Source organism: Teleopsis dalmanni, chromosome 2 (assembly GCF_002237135.1).
Source record: "Teleopsis dalmanni isolate 2A chromosome 2, ASM223713v2, whole genome shotgun sequence".
Lineage (NCBI taxonomy): Eukaryota > Metazoa > Arthropoda > Insecta > Diptera > Diopsidae > Teleopsis > Teleopsis dalmanni.
The window spans coordinates 206,000,924-206,020,302 of record NC_051847.1 but is presented as its reverse complement, the minus strand read 5'-3'; the positions used below and the strand labels follow the sequence as shown (position 1 = coordinate 206,020,302).

The window sequence follows — 19,379 nt, the reverse complement described above, 5'->3', positions numbered from 1 at the left end:
AATTGAACCGTGCTGTAACTGTTCGTAGAGAATAATTTTTTTTTTCAATCACAAGGAATTCACATACTATATTAATCCCTTAATTTGATAAAATGCACAGTTATATATAGTATTTTATTATATACAATATTGTTTTATATCTCTTACGATATTGAGTTTAATTAACAAACATGTCTTTTTTCAGAATTCGTGTGAGTCATCTCTTATGTCTCCAGAACTGTCAGAAAAATCGCAAAATATTGACTTCGAATTAGCTGATCTATTGATTTCAAGTGAAAAATCGTGCATGCTGGAGACACAACGACCTACTAGTCCATCAGAGAAAAGTGAACCACCCAATGAAAGTCAGGATGAAAATACTTCAAGCGCTTTACATCAACTTTCTGATTCTAATCGCATCGAGTTGCACAAGGGTAAAGCGCTTGTACACATACTTGCAAACGATGGTAATCATCAACTCTTGGAGCGCGCATTAAATGCCTGTAAAGGTCCTATAGATCTTGAAATTGAAGATTATAATGGTCAAACTGCTTTAAACATAGCCGCACGTAATGGCCATTTAGATGTAGTAAAGTTACTCTTAAATTTTACACAACCCTGTAATGATGGCACCGGGCGTATGCGACGCATAGATGTAAATCACGCTGATCGTGATGGATGGACGCCATTACGTTCTGCGTCTTGGGGTGGTCATACTGAAGTGGTTAAGTTACTCATATTGCAGCCATCTTGCAAAATTGACTTAGCAGATAAAGAAGGGCGTACTGCTTTACGTGCAGCTGCTTGGAGTGGTCATGAAGACATACTTAAAATACTAATAGAGTCAGGTGCTGATGTGAATTCTGTTGATAGGCAAGGGCGCACATCATTAATAGCGGCGTCTTATATGGGTCACTATGATATTGTGGAAATATTATTAGAAAATGGTGCAGATGTAAATCATTTGGATTTGGATGGTCGTAGCGCACTCTGTGTAGCAGCACTTTGTGGCTCATCCGGTTATAGTAAAGTTATTTCGACTTTACTGGAACATGGTGCCAATACGGATCAACTTGATAATGACGGCATGTCACCGTTATTGGTGAGCTCTTTTGAGGGTAATGCTGAGGTGTGTGAGTTACTTTTGGAAAATGGTGCCGATCCCGATCTTGCTGATTTTATGGGTCGCACACCATTGTGGGCCGCATGTACAGCTGGTCATGCTAATGTAGTAAAACTTTTGCTGTTCTGGGGTTGTGGTATTGATTGCATGGATTCAGAGGGACGAACCGTATTGAGTATTGCAGCTGCACAGGGTAATGTGGAGACTGTACGACAATTACTGGATCGTGGGCTTGATGAGACGCATCGAGATAATGCAGGTTGGACTCCCTTACATTACTCTGCTTTCGAAGGTTTTCATGAAGTTTGCTTGCAATTACTTGAATCGGGTGCTAAAATTGATGAGTGTGACAACGAAGGCAAAACTGCTTTGCATCTCGCTGCTCAGGAAGGTCGCACAAAATGTGTGCAAGTGTTATTAGAAATTCACTCAACTTTTGTTGATCAGAAAGCGCATGATGGCAAAACTGCATTCCGACTAGCATGTTTAGAAGGCCACCTCGATACTCTACAGTATTTATTGAAATTCTGTTGCGATGTTAACTCTACTGATGCTGATTCTCGCACTACACTCTATATATTGGCCCTTGAAAATAAACTTGATATAGTTAAGTATTTGTTGGAGATGACTAATGTGGATGTGAACATACCCGACAGCGAAGGTCGTACCGCTCTGCATGTGGCAGCTTGGCAAGGACACACTGAAATGGTTAAGCTACTTATCACATTAGGTAAATATAACTATTCATATAATACAAACTTATTAAAACTTTTTTTGTTCTAGGTAATGCTGATGTAAATGCCATGGACTTGGAAGCACGTACCCCTTTGCACTCATGCGCTTGGCAGGGAAATCATGATGTTATCAATATTTTATTATATTTTGGAGCTATGGCTGATCACGCCTGTAAACAAGGCGCTACCGCCTTAGGCATTTCGGCGCAGGAAGGACATGATAAATGTGTTATTGCTTTGCTTAAATATGGTGCGAATCCCTATAAATCTGATCATTGTGGACGCACCCCTATTAAATTAGCAGCTAAGTCAAATCGCTCAAATATATTAAAAATTTTTGAAACCTATACTAAAGGTAAGAAAGTTTTATTGTAGATAAATTCTAATTGCTAAACTTTGACTAACTATTCATTAACTATTTATATAAACAGTTGAAGCTAATAGCTCTATGGAACCAAAATTCCATGCAAATATGCTACGTTCACCGGATCAACCACCATCTTTGCCGGCACATCAGAACCTTGGCATTGGCGCAGTACCATTTCCACCACATAATTCTTCATCATCGGTATGTTCCGCAGCAACAACGGCAACAGTAAACAATATCAACAACAATAATAATAGCATGCAACCACCAAGTCTGTTGAATGCTTCGAGCTCTACACATAGTTCAAATAATTTCTATCAGAATACGATGCAATCGGATACGAGCAGTTTACATAAGCGCAAAAGTGTAATTTCTAGTCAATCCACCGGTAGTAGCAATGATGTAAGTGTATTTTTAAGCGCAATTATCTTCAAGTTACAAAGTAAATATTCTTTACATTTTTAGCAACAACCGCTCACATTTACACAGCAATTGCAACGTCAAACTAAATTAAACTCTCGCAATAATCCTTTTGTGCAAAATGCACCAATCATCAATGCTAAAAATAGTGCTTCAGCAGCGCATAAAGGTGCACATGGACACCACTCTCAAAGACATTCGCAGATGTTACCCAATTTAAATGAGCATCATTTGGGTAAGTAATTCAACTAAACTGAGCATATGAACATATCTAATATAAACATATGAGAACTATATGGCTATAAGACTTACTAATTATCCACATGTTCTGGTATCTACTATATCTATAGTTTACCATTAGGTCTGTTGAATGCTCGTTTAGCAGAAGTCATTTATATATTTTTTTTAGTCATTGCTTATTTAAACTCTATTTAAATGGGCTTCAAAATCAATTACGTCTTTTGCGATTAAATAAACTTTTCTTTTATATTATAGCTTCAAATATAGGAACAAATGAAGCTGATCTCTACGACATGGAATGCATGTCGCCTTTATATGCTACACCTCCACACTCACCCAGTAGTGAGCTAAGTTCACCAGGTCAGTTACCATCAATAAATGTTTTTGATGAGATTGCTGGGGCTTCTGGCAGTAATCATAGCAACGCAATTGGTGCAACCAGCAGCAATTCAGGTGGCAAGTCTGTTTTACCAGATAATCACTTCGCGCGTGACACACACATGCGCATAATCTTGGGAAATCTTAAAGAGAATCAGTCAAGTTCATCAAGGTAATTATTTTTATTTTTCAAAAATATTATTTTATTTACTATATTGAATTTTTTAGCAAAAATAAACGTAGCGGCATTACTACAAATCCAGCAATGCGTCTTATTCGTAGTCGGTTTGATTCAGCAGCACAATTGATTCGACGAACCAATAATATGCTATCTTCAAATAGTAATCAGGGGTCTTCAAGTATTGGCGTAAAATCGGGAACATTTCAATGGCGTAAAGAAAGTCAAATGTAATTTTAAATTTTATATGTAAATATGTTTTCTTTATGCTATCATTTTCATTTAATTAATTTTTTTTTAATGTTAATTGTTTGGTTTTAAAACAATTTTATTTGTTTAGTTATTGTATTAAATTTAATTATTGTATTATTGTATTTGTTATAATTTTACCTTTATGTGTATGTATTGTATTGTTTATGTGTATTGTATTAATTTTTTATTTACTATTTTTTATTTGTGATTTTAATTATAGTTAATTTTTAATGTACCTTATAATTTATGTCGAAGGAATCGCTTTCAAATGACTTAATGGTATTAACATTGTAACAGTTTACATGAAATATTAAAAAAAAGTATTTTTATTTAATAACAAAACCAGTTGCAAAAGAATATTAAATTAAATTATTAAAAATTATATTAATATATAATAATTAGAAAAAGACCAAACTTTAATAAGTTAAAAAACCAAACCACAAAACTTAATCACACAAAAAGAAATGCATTAAAATCATGCAAATAAATAAAACAGCACACAAAATTAATTAAATTTTAATAATTTGTATTCATTAATTAAATAATTAAAATTTAAAAATAAAAAATTATATTTATTAACGGCCAGAATAAATAAATAATAAAAAAAATAATTGAAACTTTTAGGCAATATAGATCTTAATTTAAATTGAATGTTTGATACTTTGTTCAATTATATCCAATAAGTAAAAAAAAAATATTTTATAATTAAATATTTATTAATTTAAATTTAGTTTTTAGTTAAAAATTTTTTCATATTTAAGAAAAATTTTATAATTCTTAATTATGTTAATTAAAGTACTGACCCTTATGCTAATATAATATAATTTATTTTATAATATACCAGTATACATACTTACTTATAATAATACTAATGTTAACACTAAATTATTTAATTTAATTATATTAAATAATATATTTAAAAATTTATGTACTAAAATTATAATTATTATATTTATACCTTTTCGTACATATAGAATTATACACTGTAAAACACTTATATGCAAACACATAGCTACATAACAAATAAAACTGAATTCAAAACATTTTATTTTTGATTTTAAATGAAATATTGTGTCAACATTTTTTTTGTTTTTTAATAAAGATTTTTTTATGCTTTGATAAGAATAGTCAAAGTGAATAGTAAAGTAATTAATTATTATCCGAATGAAACCTTGGGCTGACCATATAGCTGTTTTAGATATCGCGAAATAACCAACTTTAGTGGTATTTGGAAATAATATTGTTTTAATTATTCAAATTTTTTTTTTAATTTTTCTTTATATCAAAATACGACAATGAACCCAAATAAACAAAACACAAAAGAAGACATAATTATTTAATATTAATTTGAGTTGTGCTTTTTTATTATTCTACAAGTCTAGTCTAATCGCTGTTATTAGAACTGCAAACAAAATTTTTATTTGCTCTTTCATTTATAAATATTACGTTAGATATTTAGGTTTAGTTAACATAAATCTAAATTATTTTTTATAAAAATCTTGTTTTATTTTGAATTATTTACAACTTTAAAAAATGTGTGTTTTAAATACAGAAGTATTAAAATGCTTTCCATGTAATGAAATGTTTTTATATATTATTTTATAAATCGAAGAGCTTCATTTTTAATATTTAATTAAAAACAAATTTTTAAGATTAATACAAAATGTTTTTAAGAATTATTAATCCCGATTTTAAAGCTTCATTTTTGATATTTAAAAAAGATTTTGGAAGACTAATTCAAAATGTTTTTCAAAATTATTAATCCTGATCTAAAAGCTTCATTTTTGATATTTAATTAAAACAAAGTTTTGAGATTAATTCAAAATGTTTTTCAAAATTATTAATCCTGATCTAAAAGCTTCATTTTTGATATTTAATTAAAACAAAGTTTTGAGATTAATACAAAATGTTTTTCAGAGTTATTAATCCTGATTTAAAAGCTTCATTTTTGATTTTCAAAAAAAAAATTTTTTTGAGAATAATTCAAATTGTTTTTAAGAGTTATTAATCCTGGAGTGACTTCCTATTAAGGTTGAAGTAAGAAATCTTCATTAAATGTTTTTTAAACTTTTATGAATTCACTTTAAACTAAAATTTTTAATACATTAATTTTTTAAAACTATTCTTTTTAAATTAAAAATGTAATTATTTTTTCATTTAATTGTTTGTTATCACTTGTCTAATTGTTTTTTCTATAATTCTTCTAAGTGTAGACTTTATTAAGATATATGTATGTAATTTTTAATTAAAATTAAACTTCACACAATTATTTATATACAATATTTCGGAAAAATGAACTAAACAAGTTTAATTTAAAAATCGCAAATATTTTTTGAAGCACACATATTCAAAATTATTAAATTCTGCAAAATTATAGTCAAGAATAATACGAAAAACTGAACAAACTAATCACATTTTTACCTCTATTTTAAAAACGAAGTAAAAATCGCAAAACAGTATTTATTTTTATTAAAATATTCATCAAATCGTAACATTTTACATATATTAATTCTAACAAAAAGTGAAAAGATATTAGTTGATAAGTAAAATATGTTAGAACATTATTAACTGAAGGCAAAACTAAATTAATTGTTATCAAGATCTTACTGAGGAAAAAAAACAGAAAAATTGAAAAAAAAAATTCAAATTAAATTATATAAAAAATATTTAAATAATAAATGTATTTACAATTTACAAAGTTATGCAGGAATATATACGAAACAAAGGATAAAACTATTAAAGTGAAAGAATAGAAAGTAGATTTAAATGAGTTCAAAAATTAATTTAAAATTAAGAGTTCTTAAAGAAAAATCTTAAAAAAAACTTATAACTGATACAGGAAATTTACAGCAATTCTGAGTGTGTTAAAATTTATTTGATTGAAATTTCAAAAATAATAATATAATATAAATAAACCACAAATGAACTTAATAAAATTACATTAAATGCATGAATACAAAAAATAAATAAAATGTGTTTCTGTTAAGTCACATGAGGTCAGAAAAACTAAAGAATTATGATGCAGACCTACCCGATTTATGGTACCAATAGAGACTTTGAGATAAGTCTCTATTCTAAATGATAACATCCTCTTGACACTTTTGCTTTAATATGTAATGACTTGTGTACACATAGCTATCCAAAACTTATTGAATGTTTATGTGTAGTGTCGAATATGATATCCATTTAGCGAAAAATTCATTCCATCACTACACAAAATTCGAAGCAGTGGATTTACTACAGAGTTTATGTATAGTGTCGAATATGATATCCATTTAGCGAAAAATTCATCCCATCACTACACAAAATTCGAAGCAGTGGATTTACTACAGAATTTCACCTCATTGGCTCGTCGTTCATCTGTTCTCTTATTCCACTGCACACGCTAATTTAAGCCCAATCGACATTTGGGCTTATCCCTTTGGGGTAGCTAGGTTTCTACTGCTGAACCCTGGTTGGTTTCAATTATATCCTTCCCATTATTCCCCTCCCATTATCTTCTTGACTTTAACCCCACCCTTCTACTCCTCTACCCATGTATTTGTCTTGTAATCCTTACATGTTATCTGCTTTTCAGATCCCGGCGGGCGACAACAACAAACTCCTTGGCTCCTAGTAATGCAATACAAGCAGTGGCGTGTGTATTTTGCATCAGATCTAATACGTATATATTACACTTAAAGATGTCCACCGTCAATAATAACCCAATATTAAATTCGCCACTTGATAGCAAAATAGTTAGTGTGGGATTAACCACCAACGAATGTAAAAACTTTATATAGAGGTTACAACAATAACAACCCAGTACGTTCTTGGTATATTTCATTATTTTATTTGCAGTAAATGCTAGTGTTTTTTTATATAAACATACTCATTCATACTTAATAAACAAATAAAAAAAATTCATCCTTGTTCAAAGGCATTTTTTAAATCAATTAAACATTTTTAGGATTAGCATACTTGTCAGATTACAAATGTTCTAAAGTCTTTTAACAGTTAATATTAAATCTAGATGTAGATAATTTTTGTGGGTTAGTATTCATACATTCATCTAAATCTACTACACATAAAAACATATATAATTTTTTATATAAAAATTGCTAAGATCATACAACATATTCATAAAATATTTGTTACAATTCAAGGAACAAAATGTTAAAGTTATAATACATAAGTTAATGAAAAAATTAAATAATACATATACTTAATTTAATTACAATGCATTTATATATTATATATGGTATAAATATTTCTATATGAAGCAGATAAACAAAAAATTTGTTTTTGTATTTGTAATGTCTGCTTAATGCATGTGATTAATATTTACCATAGTCTAAGAAATATTACTTATGATTATCTACTAGAATTTTAGGATTAGCAACACGAAAAACATTGGGTACCATTCCTGCTAATGTAGTAAACAGCTCTTCCGAAATATCGTGTGGTAAAAGAAGTTGCAGAGTACTGAAATATAATAAATAAAGTATTTGAGTATAGTGAAAATTAATATTTATATATTTACATTCAATTTTTTTTACATTTATTTACGTATATTATTTTATATACAATAACCAAATTTGCTATACATTAAAAGCTATTGTTATAAATAGCTACTATCAAATACTGACATAATTTTTTTAAACATACAATATATTATAATATATTATACAATATATACAATTGAATCTATAGAGATCACCTAATGCAGTATTACTAAGACTAAATCAAAGAAATTTTGAACTAACACCGACTACATCACATCTCTAAGAACACCGTGTCAATGTACCAGAGCCACCTGTCAATTTCGATGCTCATGTTTCGACAATTCCCAATAGAGAGTACACCCGCAGATTTTCACGGATTACAACAACAACAACATAACATTTGAAAGTTGAAAATGTCAAATATTGGAATTTATTAACATACCTTAGTTCGGCTCCACCCCAAGAAGCGGATTCAATCATGAAACCTTTAGCGCATTTAAAAACTAACTCTGCACGCCGCATGCACCATTGCACTGTCATGCTCTCTGACATTTCGTGCCGCAGCAAAGCGGGTATTGTTAAAGTAGTGACATCGTGTCTGCTCGCAGTTTTTAAGATGTTGCGTAAACCCAATATGACAGGATGTCTGGAATTAATGTCACTTGTACTATTGACGGGTTCGTCTGATATTAAATGAAATATAACGTGTGACTGGGAAAGATTTGAGTGTTTCGTTATAAAAAAATCACCAGTTTTAAGTTTATTTTTAGAAGTTTTAGTAGGAGTAGAATTAAGACTACCATTACTTATGCTACTAGCTGGAGTGCTCGTTATTTCGGTGCTAATCGTACTATTTGTACTAGGTGTATTCGAATCATCAATATTTAAAATATGAATTTCTTTTTCAATTTTTTCCAACTGATCATCGATCTGGAATATAAACGCTTGAATTATAAATAGTTAAAAGATATATAAACAAAACTACCTACCTGATCAAAATGGAATTCTGTAGACATATTTGCATTTTTAATAATATTTTTATTAACCTGTGCTTGTAGAGATGGTGTCAATACTACAACACCACAAAGTGAACTGGAATAAAGTCCCAAAGCCATATTTAAACCATTGAGGCTGAAATAATTGTTTTTATCGACAATTTATTTGAATTATTATATTTATATTAATACCTCTCATCAATGTGCAAAGGACTACATAAGTCAGTAACATTTGCACTGAGAATTCTTATATTATGCATATGTTTTAATTGTGAACCTAAATGTATGGTAAAGCTTTCCTCCATTGACGGTTGTTGCGACACAAACATTGACGAACGATTTCCGAGTGGTGTAGCCACTGGTGATGTTTGAAATATTTGGCTAACCTGACTTGTTATCCAGTTACGATATTCATTTTTCTGATGACCCTTTTTTGCTTGTAGTTCAGATTCATAACGCTGACGTACATAATTTTGCGTCAAGTATTGTTGAGCTAATAAATTATTTATATCCTAACAAAAAAAAAACACCACTATATTAAATTTATATAACTGATTTCATTATTTAACTTACTTCCGAAGTTGTAGTTATGTCTAATTGATTAATTTGTGATTCCATTTCATCTTGATGTGAAGAGTTTAACGTTTCTACTTCTAAGTCCATTTGATTCGTCATATCAGCAATCACTTTTGCATAACTACGCTCACGTTTGAGTATTTCTTCTAATGAGGATGAATGGACCAATCTATAAACAACAATAAAAGCATATTAATCTTTAATTTGCTTTATAAAATTTATAAAAATCTATGACAGCGTAAATTACTAACCTGTGAAAACTTTGCGCAAAAATGTCTTCATCTGTTGGACCTATGCGGTCTGCAAATTGTATTAGTTCTTCCTTATAGTGGCGTTCTACGTCACGTATAACCTTTTCTAAGTCTAATTCCTCGTTACTTACTTTTGATATTAGATTAGCGGCATAATTGTCCAAGTACTTTTGATTTTCCTCATCAATAAATTTTTTTAACGATACTGCAAGTGCTACACAAATAAAGAAAAATAAAAACAATTTTATTATTTTGAATTTAAATATTAATTACCTTCGTTTTCATCTAAATATCGCATCATAGGATCCATTTGTCCCAATAGTTGTGTTACTAACTCTTCCAAGCTTTCATTCTCATACGGCAAGGTAATATCAAGAGCTACTTCTAAGTCTTTCCCATCATGTCCTTTATATTTGTAAGTAAATGTTGTAATATTTAATTCAGCCATATTATCACAATTTTACAAATTTGTTGCTTGCTGCAACTATTTCCGTTAATAAGTTTCTTAATTTGTATCAAAACAATTTGTTAATGATACACCCACAAAAACATTCAATCAGCTGTTTTAAATTAAATAAAGTGATGCCACCCGCTATTTACGCAATAGAATATCTGCATAAACATTAGTGCTGTTCATATTATTCAGATATTTTAGAATCTAAAGTTATCCGGTTGTTCGTGTTTTATTTTATTTTATTTTATTTCATTTTATTTTATTTTATTTTTTTTTTATTTTTTTTATTTTATTTTATTTTATCACATTTTACTAAATAACAAATTTACATTTTAAATAACCTTTAATATATATAATTTGTATTAAGTTGTGTTGATGAAAATTTAATATATAATATAATATATATAAAAGTTTAACAATATTTTTGCATTTATAAACATATTATTTTTCTTTTTAAATGTTTTGCTTGAGTGACGCGTCTTTATGACGAAAACAAACTATTTAAAAGATAGACGGATTCGAATAGCAAAGAAAAGACAAAGACAAATATATTATTTTTAATATTAATGGTAGTCTAAATTAATTTCCAAATTAAAATCTTTAAAATTAGTTATGTCCCTTAATGCATAATTGTTTGACAAAAATATTTTAATAAGATGTATGATCTACGATGATCACACAGGTAAGCGCATAATAAAATTTAGATTTTTTGTTGTAGTTACTGTTGTTAGTACGATTTACTATATATAGAAAATTTTTAAATCCTTATTTCAAGGAAATAAAATTATATACATATAGGAATGATATAATATGATATACATAATATGTGAAATGTTGAAAATAAACTTTTTTATATATCGATGGACGGCTAAAATGCCATAGCTTTATATATATAATATAATTGTTATTAATTTTTATGTAATACAACAACTTTAAAATGAAGTAAAAATAAATAAAAATAAATACTACTACTACTATATCACAATAAAGCATTTCTGTCCAATAACTCACGCTGGCCTACCTGATATTTTTAAAAACCAAAATTAAAAATGAATTTTTTATATAAGTTTGTTGTTTTTGTTATTTCTTACAAAATATATTAGAGTTGGTGCAGGTAAATATGTAGATCAGTTTTTTATTTTTGTACACAAAAACAGAAACCAAAAGTAACTCAGCACTAGTTTCAACTCTAGGTAGAAGCATATCAAAGTAAAAATAAATCGAATTTTTTACTTTAGCGAGAGACAACAAGCAATATAAACAGGCAGTTATCATTCAGTACTCGAATAAGTTTGATCTAACATTTTTTTAGAAAACAAGTAAAATATTTTAAAATAAATACAACTCTGATCATCCATTCAATGTAAATAGCATATTTTGCTTAATGTCAAGCATATGTCAACTTCAATATTTGTCTGCATTTGTAAAAGTTGTAAATAAGTGAGAATTTTAAAATTGTTAATTTAATCCAAGAATGCCTAAATACTATTGCGATTATTGTGACACGTATCTGACTCACGATTCACCGTCAGTACGTAAAACACATTGCACCGGACGTAAACATCGCGATAATGTGAAATTCTATTACCAGAAATGGATGGAAGAGCAAGCACAATTCCTCATCGACGCAACTACTGCAGCATTTAAAGCGGGTAAAATTACACAAAATCCATTTGCTCCAGGAGTGCCACCAGGTGTAGCAAAACCACCAGGCGTTTCAATACCACCACCAAATATGGCGGCACCACCACGGCCTGGTCTACCGGCACCGGGAATGCCACCTATGATGTTACCACCAATGATGGGTATGCGTCCGCCGCCGATGATGGGACCTATGGGCCTAATGGGACCACCACCACCGTTGGGTGTGCGACCACCTATGCTTAATGGGCCACCACCAAAATAAGGAGAAAACAAATTATTTATAGTATAAAAAGTGTGACCAGATTTCCCATGAAAAATGTAATTTTAAGTGAACATTTAAAAAATAATCGTGAAAAAATGATATGTATTTCGATTTTAATTTTAATACATAAGACTTCAATAAATTTTTTTTTAATGTATATATTAATGTTTTTAGTTTTGATTTGTAAACATTTCTAGAAAAACGGAAATAATAATATATGTTGTATATGAGCAATTATTGGATATACATTCTTTATATTAGATCAATAAGTACTATAGGCTTTGCAGGTGTAATAACTCTTTATACATATATGAATCAAGATCAGCGTTTATTATTTGTATTATTTTAACATATCTTCTCGCAAATAATTAATTCTCCTACATATAGAAGATGGTCCCACAGAAAGGATGATTATATATTAGCTTTGTTTATTCTTTCTCTATATAAAATGTTTTTTAAACTTTATGGAATTTTTTGAATATCAATAGTTTCATATAGTCGCATATTCACACAAAGTGCTTCGTTGAAAATCCCTACGTATAGAGTTCTATAACTGAATGAACTTATAACGAAATAATTTTTGTAAAACATTCTTGTGTGTTAATATGCTTTTAATTGCTATTACTGTTATATAAAACTATATTTTTTAAAATATATATATCCGTATTGTTATCGTTATCGTCTAGAAGAGCTTTGAAAGTCTTTTATGCAGAGGGTTTAAGAACAGATATACAAATTATAATAAAAAGTGAATTTGAGAAACAAACTTACTTCATGTCCATTTACAACTCAGTAAAATGAGCTAAATGTAATTAATCTGTAGTGATTTCATGAAAATTTACACTTAAAGAAGATTAACTCCTTTATCCATGCGACTATTTTAATTTTTTTGACAATAGTTTCATCTGCCACAATTTTCCAAAGCAAATAAGAATTTAGGAAGTCTATATACACTTGGCAGAAAAACTCTGCGTACAGAAAGTAAATTTTGTTTCAACATATAAAAAATTACTAAATAAATAAATTTTTTAAATTAATTTTATTTTTTATTAGTACTTTTATTTGTTATCTTCATTTTAAGGTAAAAATTATTTCTAACAGATTAGTAGAAAAATTATAATAATTAAAAATGTAAAAAATCAGCGCTATCGGTGGCAGAAAAAGTCTGCGTACAAAACATATAAAGGGGAATTCCCGAAGTTTTAACAGTAGAACTTTGGCGTGCTTTATGTTTTACTGTACCAGTATATCATTATACACAATCCCACGCACTTATTTTATAATTTAACAATTAAAAAGTAATTAAATTTATAATGGCAAATAAAGGAAAAGAAATTATTATCAGTGGGAGCAGTATTATTATTGATCTATGGAAAAAAAGGAAAATGTATCGCAAAATTGGTCAAATCGTTAAGCGTTCACATTCTTTTATCCAAATAGTAGTGAACAACTACAAGTAAACAGGATTATTGACCTCAAAGTTGGGATCTGGGCGTCCATCCAAGTTGTCAACAAGAGAAACCCGCAGCATTATTAATTCTGTGAAAGATAATCGTAGTCTAACTGGACTTCTGTTATAAAAATATATTGACCAGACATTTCAGAAGCAAATTTACGTGGATACTGTACACAAAATTAAAAAAAAATACCACTACCATGGCCGGTTTGCACGAAGCAAGCCGCTTATTTCCAAAGATATTAGAATGAAGCGTTTAGCATTCGCAAGGGAGTATTTAAAAAAGTCTCCAGAATTTTGGAAACGCATAATTTTTTCAGACGAAAGCAAATTTGGTCTCTTTAGCATCAAAGGTCGAACACTTATATGACGAATCCCGGGTAATGCCTTTAATAATGAAGATTTATATCCAACAATAAAACACGGTAGTGGAGGAGTAATAGTGCGGGGGTGTATGGCGAGTAATAGAGTGAGAAAAATTAAATTCATTGATTCGATAATGAATAAGGATGATTATTTTAAAATTTTAGAATGCAATTTAAAGAGCAGTGCCAAGAAGTTGGGGTTACAGAATAATTACTTACTTCAACAAGATAACGACCCAAAGCACACGACAGAAGTTGTGAAGCTTTGGTTGCTTTAAAATGTCCCCAAGCAAATCAAAACATCATCATAATCGCCATATTTGAATCCTATAGAACATTTATAGCATTTATTGGAGCGTCGGGTACATGAATACAATATAACCTCCAAAGAAATGCTGAAGAACGTGAGCGACGCGGAATGGGGTAAAATAAGCAGCGATGAGACTGCGAAACTGGTCAATTCGATACCAAAACGACTTATAGAGGAAAGGTTATCCAACAAGTTACTAAAAACGTAAAATCTTTAAAAAATAATATATTTTGACGCTTTTTAAACTCTTGTACGCAGACTTTTTCTGCCACCGATAGCGCTGATTTTTTACATTTTTAATTATTATAATTTTTCTACTAATCTGTTAGAAATAATTTTTACCTTAAAATGAAGATAACAAATAAAAGTACTAATAAAAAATAAAATTAATTTAAAAAATTTATTTATTTAGTAATTTTTTATATGTTGAAACAAAATTTACTTTCTGTACGCAGAGTTTTTCTGCCAAGTGTATAATATATATAGTACTATAAATTATTTGGTGCTCAAGTACACTGGCTCCAATAGCTTCAACATAATAATAAATTATTTCAATTAATTAGTTTTGAGAAATTAAGCATAAAATTTCTTTCCGATAAAGGACTGGTTCCAACAGTTGTGTACATTTTTATCATCTTCATGATTCAAGGAATCATCTCGAAAAGTAATGACAGGCTTAAAAAAAACTTTACGTATTTAATTCTGATTTATATTTTATGTAAAACAGCTCTCATTTGATAAGTAATAAGTCCTCATGGACCATTTTATTTTAAAAATTTTTAATTTGTTATTCACGTCATTCAGACGTGAATTCAGACCTTAACCAAATTTAATACATTACCTCTTACCTTTAACTTAACCAAAATATTAACACATATTAATATATGTAACATAATTATGTAGGGATTTCTTTCATTTCGTATGGGTCTTCATTACACCATGTCTGTCTGAATTTAAAAATTTTTTTTAAATTTATTTTCTTATGTCAATTCGGAATAGACAATAAACAATATTTAAAAGTGACTAAATACTTTAAATTTTTTGTGAGCTTGAAGGGACTGTGCTCAATAGTACATCCGTCTGTTGGAGTCGGACACATTAAAGTTTCAGTGGCATTTGTTTGCGGAGGCGTGTGAACGTTCTTCCTTCTGCTATCATTCTGCTCATAAAGTGGTAGGGAATTTTAAATAAAATCAATTAATTGATTTGGACTTCTCTAATTTACTCCAATTTAATCGTTAAGTAGAGCATTCACCCTTATTACAGAAAAACTTGCTTAATTTCTTACTTGACGGGGATGACGGAAGTAAACAAACGATTGAGCATGCGCATCACCATGTCCAAATTTTAAATAAAATCAATTTATTGATTTAGACATCTTCAATTTAGTCCAATTTAATCGTTAAGTAGAGCATTCACCCTTATTACAGACAAACTTGCTTGATTTTTTACTTGACGGGGATGATGGAAGCAAACAAACGATTGAGCATAACTAGCATTTATTAAAAATTACTCAAAAATGTAACATATGCAGGCAATGTATAGTCACCCTTAAATGTTAAAATAGTTAAACCTAATAATTGAATTAATATTCTATTCCGCCTTTTTCATTTCTCAAAAATATAGAAGAAGCGTTCTACTTTCTTTAATAGCTTACGTTAACGAGTCAAATAGCTTGATAGCTTACATTAAATCTTCAAATAATGACTCTTTCTAATACTACGAATCAGCATTGTTCCTACACACACCAGAAGAACGTCCAAAAGAACCGCAGAGATCAGAGTACTGACAACGCTGAAATGCACGTCTCTCCCATCAAATGAAAGTATACCAACCTAAATGGATTCCCAGAAAAACCTCAATGGTCAGCATACAGACAGCGTTGAAATACACACCTCCACCATTCAAGTGAAAGTTAAAAAATCTAAAAATTCTATGAACTTGGTCAGGTCAAGTCCCTTTATTTTGCAGGATGACAGCTATCAGGTTGGTAACAAAACATGTCCCAAAGCTTTTTAATCTTATACTCGCAAAACTTAACATTGACCTCCTGCTCTTCAAAGCTATAACTATGACAAATGTCATTATAGAGTAGACCCAGTCTTTTAGCTTATTTGTCCAGTATTCTATGATCTATCAGCATCAATGCCATGGTCCTGAACATGTTCCTAATAAGTTGAAACCGCTAACTGCTAAGTTCTTTGCTAAACTTGGACCCTGTCGAACTTCTAATCTGATAGGAATTTTTATCCGTCAAGTTTTTTAGCTATACTAATCTTTTTCTTTAAATGCATGTGAGATAACAGTACCAAATATCCGTAAATAATAATTTTTAGGAATGGATTTGGATACGAATAACAATCAGTGAAAATCTACTTGCATTTTAAGAGCTAACTAGTACGCACTATATAAGATCAGCTTAGGCTAAATATATATTATAACTAAAGGCTGTTATTACTATATCAAAAGGATGGGATGTGGTTGGGGTGTCAAAAGGATGAGGTAAAGGAAAGAAGTGTCCTTCTTTAGGAAAAAGTGTTTCAAACTTTGTTTATAAATTAAAATAAGTTTCTATTTTTTGTTCTCTAGAATAAATCATCTAGAATAAAGAGAAGCGAAGTCGTTGTTCCAGAACAAAATGCCATTTACACAAGAAAGACCAATAATTCCTTTTATAAATAAATAATTAAACACAATTTTAATATATAGTTTTTGTCTTTATTTATTTATTTATTAAAAAAAAATAAAATATGTGTTATAAAAATATATACTAAAATAAATATATATTCGAATTATAAAAATAAAAAATCAAATATCACCTTGCAAAACTGATTTCACTGTATAGGCACGTTGATACACTCTACACCTGCAGAATGAGAAGTTTTTAGACTTACCTGTTGATTGCAGTGTATCCGGTACAATTCTTTCCCGCACTAAGAGCTCACTCAATCATCACTCATTAAACAACGTTTTGCAAGTGAGAATTTTCGGTGGTTTTAGTTGGATTTTACAATTATTTCTCAGCCAACTTGTAATAAAAATTAATAAAATTATTTTAATTGTTTTTTTTTTATTTTAAATAAATTAAATATAATGAGAATTGATTAGTTTTTAGAATATGATTAAAATGGGTCAAAAAAAAAATTCAATTCTCAAAAGAAAAATCATGAAAAACATACAAAAAAAAACTGAAATTAAAAATATATTTCACAACTTTTTTACTGTTTCCTTAAGACATTTTTTTACCAATAATTGCTGCTACGCTTAAGATATCCTGTAGTCTTTACTTGGTCACCAATATATACACTTTTCTGGTAAGTTGGTTTTTACAGAAAATGCTATACTAAATTCTTTCTGTATCTTTCACTGTCTGTTACTCTTCCTTTAATATCATCTCTTAGTATATCTCTTAGTATGCAAACGTTATTTCCCTCATAAGGATATTTGGAGTTAATTCTTGAGTCTCGATTTTCCACTGTTTTATGCAAGTTCTAATCCATTTAATATTACACGAGAACTGCTGGTATATAATAGTATAACATCTATAGTATCAGAGATTGCTGCTTTCGACTTCATATAATTTAAAAAATATTTAAAACTACACTTTCAACTACTGTTTACATATTTTTTTTAATTTTAAATATATTTTTTGTTTGTTTATAAACACTGTCTTAAAAGTAAAGTATTGAAGTAAAAGTTAGTTGCTTATGTGCTCTAATTTGGCTTCTTTATCTGAAGTCGCTGTTACAATTTTAAAATTATCAAAGTATTTTTTACATATAACATACACATATACCTTATGATCAAAAAAGAACGAGAATTTAAAATACATGCATGCCAGCGCTTGATCCAATTTTTCATACAAGTTTTTATTTTATAACTTTGATTTTGGACCGACTTTGGCGTTCGGTCGATTGTTGTTTTGTGGGCATGTCAAATTCATAGATCCATGTCTCATCACCAGTTATGATGCGTTCGATGAATGTGGGGTAACTATCTGCATTGGAAATCATCTCTTTTTCCACATCACAACGACGTTTTTTTTTTAATGAAATTCAGCTTTTTTGGCACCAGCTGAGAAGCGACGCGTTTCAAACCCAAAACATCAGTTAAAATGTGTTCGGCCGAACCATATGAGATGCCCAACAACACTGCAATCTCTCTAATCGGTTCACAACTATTTTCCAACACGATCTGCTTCGTCGATTCAATGTTTTCTTCAGTAACAGAAGTTGTTGGGCGGTCAGGGATCTCAACATGGTCCAAGCTTGTACGACCGTCTTTGAACCTTTTAAACCATTCGTATAAAGGACTTTTTTAACATTTTCAACGTTTCGGCAAATTTGATGTACGTACGTTGTTCTAATTTTTGATCCATTATAAAAATCGCCACACGAAAATTTTTCGACTTCTTTGTTGGGACGCCAAACAAAAACTTAAAACTTTGACAGAATGTGTATAATAGTGTTGCCAGCGTGAAAATAAAAAAATTTACCGTTTGGATAAGCGCGGGAATTCAAAAATTCTCGTTCTTTTTTGAGCACAAAGTATGTTTTTAAAATTATCTATATATTTGCTGATTTTGTCATTTGTTTTGCTAATAAAAGTAGAATATAACTGGGAAGAGTTGACTATAAAAAAAAAAATGCAACTTACTACTTTATTACTCTTCTTACTTCATCAACTCATTGAGACTAATTATTTTAAAATAAAAAGTACACAAATAAGTGAACAATTTTTTTACAGCAAATAAAACACTTCAATTTTGTTAAAATACAAAACTCTATTGAGTCACTTGTGAAAATTCTAGTACATGTACAAATACAATATTACAAGGAAATCTATCATTTTAGCAATTCGTTTTCATATTAAAAATTAGTCCTGTTACATACGTTAATCATATCATTATAA

At 29.4% G+C, this 19,379-nt stretch overlaps 3 protein-coding genes across 3 annotated transcripts in view; 2 read left to right on the top strand and 1 right to left on the bottom strand.

The window, feature by feature from the left end:
* The window catches only part of LOC119673899, a 98,926-nt gene extending 95,268 nt beyond the window's left edge, over window positions 1-3,658 (top strand). Inside the window, exons 5-10 of the mRNA XM_038085005.1 lie at window positions 185-1,832; window positions 1,886-2,191; window positions 2,268-2,605; window positions 2,669-2,858; window positions 3,119-3,413; window positions 3,470-3,658. Coding sequence (XP_037940933.1) covers window positions 185-1,832; window positions 1,886-2,191; window positions 2,268-2,605; window positions 2,669-2,858; window positions 3,119-3,413; window positions 3,470-3,653 — 2,961 coding nt within the window. The 3' untranslated portion in view covers window positions 3,654-3,658. The remainder of the gene's footprint in view (window positions 1-184; window positions 1,833-1,885; window positions 2,192-2,267; window positions 2,606-2,668; window positions 2,859-3,118; window positions 3,414-3,469) is intronic.
* Window positions 3,659-7,973: 4,315 nt separating this feature from the next.
* LOC119685916 (protein C12orf4 homolog) lies at window positions 7,974-10,606 on the bottom strand. The gene is made up of 7 exons (XM_038100325.1): window positions 10,251-10,606; window positions 9,978-10,191; window positions 9,724-9,895; window positions 9,343-9,662; window positions 9,145-9,286; window positions 8,598-9,085; window positions 7,974-8,135 (listed from the first exon to the last, which is right to left on the bottom strand). Exons 1-7 carry the CDS (start codon window positions 10,423-10,425, stop codon window positions 8,015-8,017), a joined length of 1,632 nt encoding a protein of 543 aa, XP_037956253.1. The 5' UTR covers window positions 10,426-10,606; the 3' UTR covers window positions 7,974-8,014.
* A 1,195-nt stretch (window positions 10,607-11,801) lies between these two features.
* On the top strand, window positions 11,802-12,416 carry LOC119685915 (U1 small nuclear ribonucleoprotein C-like). Its single transcript, XM_038100323.1, has one exon. It carries the CDS (start codon window positions 11,906-11,908, stop codon window positions 12,335-12,337), a length of 432 nt encoding a protein of 143 aa, XP_037956251.1. The 5' UTR covers window positions 11,802-11,905; the 3' UTR covers window positions 12,338-12,416.
* Window positions 12,417-19,379: the final 6,963 nt, after the last annotated feature.